The sequence below is a fragment of the Mirounga leonina genome, unplaced genomic scaffold, assembly GCF_011800145.1.
Source record: "Mirounga leonina isolate KUSES-001 unplaced genomic scaffold, KU_Mleo_1.0 Mir_200, whole genome shotgun sequence".
In the NCBI taxonomy this organism is placed as follows: domain Eukaryota; kingdom Metazoa; phylum Chordata; class Mammalia; order Carnivora; family Phocidae; genus Mirounga; species Mirounga leonina.
In genome coordinates, this window is record NW_023270503.1 from 15980984 (window position 1) to 15983812 (window position 2829).

The 2829-nt window shown below is 51.7% G+C and overlaps 1 protein-coding gene across 2 annotated transcripts; it reads right to left on the reverse strand.

Moving 5' to 3' along the window:
• Positions 1-1051: 1051 nt before the first annotated feature.
• LOC118025036 (40S ribosomal protein SA-like) lies at positions 1052-2315 on the reverse strand. Of its 2 annotated transcripts, none has more exons than XM_035027372.1 (2): positions 1349-2315; positions 1052-1127 (listed from the first exon to the last, which is right to left on the reverse strand). In XM_035027372.1, the coding sequence occupies exon 1, from the start codon at positions 2218-2220 to the stop codon at positions 1411-1413; it is 810 nt and encodes a 269-aa protein (XP_034883263.1). In that variant the 5' UTR covers positions 2221-2315; the 3' UTR covers positions 1052-1127; positions 1349-1410. The 2 variants fall into 2 exon arrangements, with proteins under 2 accessions (XP_034883263.1, XP_034883264.1); XM_035027373.1 differs by having other exon boundaries at positions 1100-1118; positions 1340-2315.
• Between the last annotated feature and the right edge of the window lie 514 nt (positions 2316-2829).

A 2829-nucleotide genomic window follows, 5' to 3' on the forward strand; every position in this document is an offset into this window, starting at 1 on the left:
GCAGATTGGCAGCCTCTGCCTCCTGGGAGCTGATTAGGAAAAGCGGGTCCCAGCCCCACCGGACCCGCTGGATCGGAGGATGTAGTAGCAGAACCCCAGGTGACCCATGCGCAGGAAGTTCTGGGACACGCTGAGTTAGGGGACGACACAGTTGGGACCTTGGCTCTGTTTCCCGCTCATCAGACTAATACAGGTTACCCCTGCTTGACTAAACCTGGTCTCCGTGACTCCATGCATGCATGGAGTCTTGGGGGGCTGACCTGACAAACCTGAGATTCTCTTTCATTGTAGCGGGAAAAGGGAGTGAGTGACAGCCGCTCCAACCAAGAGCTGGCTCAGGGCTCTCCGAAGGATAAGGGTTTTATTTTTTAATTATTTACAAATTTTTAAAAATTAATTTATTTATTTGAGAGAGAGAGAGAGCAGGGGGAGGAGCAGAAGGAGAGAGAAAAGCGGACCCCCGCTGAGCACAGAGCCTGATGCGGGGGCTTGATCTCACCACCCTGAGAGCATTTGACCCTGAGTCAAAGCCAAGAGTCAGATGCTTAACCAACTGAGCCACCAGGTGCCCCTAAAGGTTTCATTTTAATCAGGACTGACATTCAGTTGATTGCTGTAAGTAGTGCTTCCAGACACTTTTCGTATCAGAGCACACGTAGAAAACATTTGCAGGCACCTTGGGGTAAGCAAATAATGCTCTTAGTGGTCAGAGGCAACCCGCCACCCAGCTTCTTGCCGCACCAGAGCCGTAGGGATCGAAGTCTTGGAACACAGGTAAAGCGAGCCATTTGAGCACACCAGGGTTCCAGGACACAGCAGCTAGGTCAGGGTAGGAGCAGGGAATGGATCCTGGTGCCCTGAGCAGTCCTGAGCAGCCCCAGCACCATGTTGGACTGGTCACCATCCTAGCCCCGGAGGAGCACCGCCCCAGACTGAGACGCACAACTGGGGATGAGATGCTCAGCACAAGGAAGCTTGGAAGAATGGAAATGGTAACAACAGCTACATGTCAGCTGTCTTTTTTTTTTTTTTCGACTTTTACAAACTGTTTATTTTCCGTCAACATTTTCCATTTCTATTTCCATTTTGTTTGCCTTTGTGGAAGACCAGCTTAAGACCACTCAGTGGTTGGGCGCTTGGGTGGCTCAGTTGGTTAAGCGACTGCCTTCGGCTCAGGTCATGATCCTGGAGTCCCGGGATCGAGTCCCGCATCGGGCTCCCTGCTCGGCAGGGAGCCTGCTTCTCCCTCTGACCCTCCCCCCTCTCTTGTGCTTGCTCTCTCTCATTCTCTCTCTCTCAAATAAATAAATTAAAAAATCTTAAAAAAAAAAAAAAAGACCACTCAGTGGTTGTTCCTACCCATTCAGTGGCCTGAGCAGTGGGAGCTGCAGACCAGTCTTCAGTGGCCGGCTAGGCGCTCCAGTCTTCAGTAGGGAACTGCTGAATAGGCACCGAGGGCACCTGCACGCCTTCAGACCAGTCTGCAACTTCAGGCTGAGTAGCAGTGAACTCAGGAGCTGGGGCCGTCCATTCACCCTGAAATTCCTCCTTGGTCACAGCCTTTTCAGCAGCGGCCTGCTCTTCCTTTTCAATCTCTGCAGGATCTCTGTAGAAGTAGAGATCAGGCATGACCTCCCACGGGTGTTCTCGGGAAATGGTGCCACGCATGCTCAGAACTTCCCTGGCCAGCATCCACCACATCAGACCCCCTGAGTGAGCTCCCTTGTTGTTGCAAGGGATGGCGATGTCCACGTAGCGCAGAGGAGAGTCTGTGTTGCACAGAGCAATGGTAGGCAGGTTAACATAGGACGGCTCTGTAAGAGGCTGGTGGTCAGCCCTGGGATCAGTAGCCACCAGCAGTCTCGGCTCCCGGAAGGCTGCCTGGATCTGATTAGTGGAGGTTCCAGGAGCGAGGCGGCCGGCAATAGGAGTGGCTCCGGAAGCAGCAGCGAACTTCAGGACAGCTCGCTGGCCAGTATTCCTGGACGATATGACACTGACATCAGCTGGGTTTTCAATGGCAACAATGGCACGAGCTGCCAGCAGAAGCTTCTCCCAGGTTCTCTTCAGATTTATGATGTAGATACCATCACTTTGCCTTTTGTAGATGTACTGTTCCATTTGAAAGTCAAGGTTGGTGCCACCTAAGTGGGTTCCCGCTGCAAGGAATTTGAGGACATCCTCCTCCTTCATTTGCAGGACATCAAGGGCTCCGGACATTGTGAAAGTTTCCCTTTAAGTTACGACGGAAACGCAAAACAACGCCGTATGGACCCTTCCCTGAGTAGCTCGGAAAAGGCGTCAGCTGTCTTTCTAAGCAGTAAACATGTATTAACTCCTTTACCTAACAAGTTGATGAGTTAGGTACTTGTTCCATTTCCCTTTTACAGATGAGGAAACTGAGGCACAGAGGTGCAGTCCTTGCCCATGGTCACACGGCTAGCGAACGAAGGAGGTCTAAATCTGGGTTGCCTGCTCCAGAGTCTGTCCTCTTGCTGTACCACCTGTCCAGCAGTAGAAGAGCCCAGGGAAGAAAGAGACGGAGTGGGGCGCCTGGGTGGCTCAGTCGTTAAGCATCCGCCTTCGGCTCATGTCATGGTCCCAGGGTCCTGGGATCTAGTCCCGCATTGGGCTCTCTGCTCCGCAGCGAGCCTGCTTCTCTTGTGTTCCCTCTTTCACTGTGTCCCTCTCTGTCAAATAAATAAATAAAATCTTAAAAAAACCACAAAAAACAGAAAGAAAAAAAAAAAGAGAGACGGAGTATGAAGTGAAAAGGACACCCAGACCTGGCAGCATCCCGTCAGCCGACTGAGGCTTTATCTGGAACCC

Coding starts and splice junctions, on each gene's coding strand:
- LOC118025036 (XM_035027372.1), bottom strand. CDS start 2,220: ATGTCCGGAGCCCTTGATGTCCTGCAAATGAAGGAGGAGGATGTCCTC.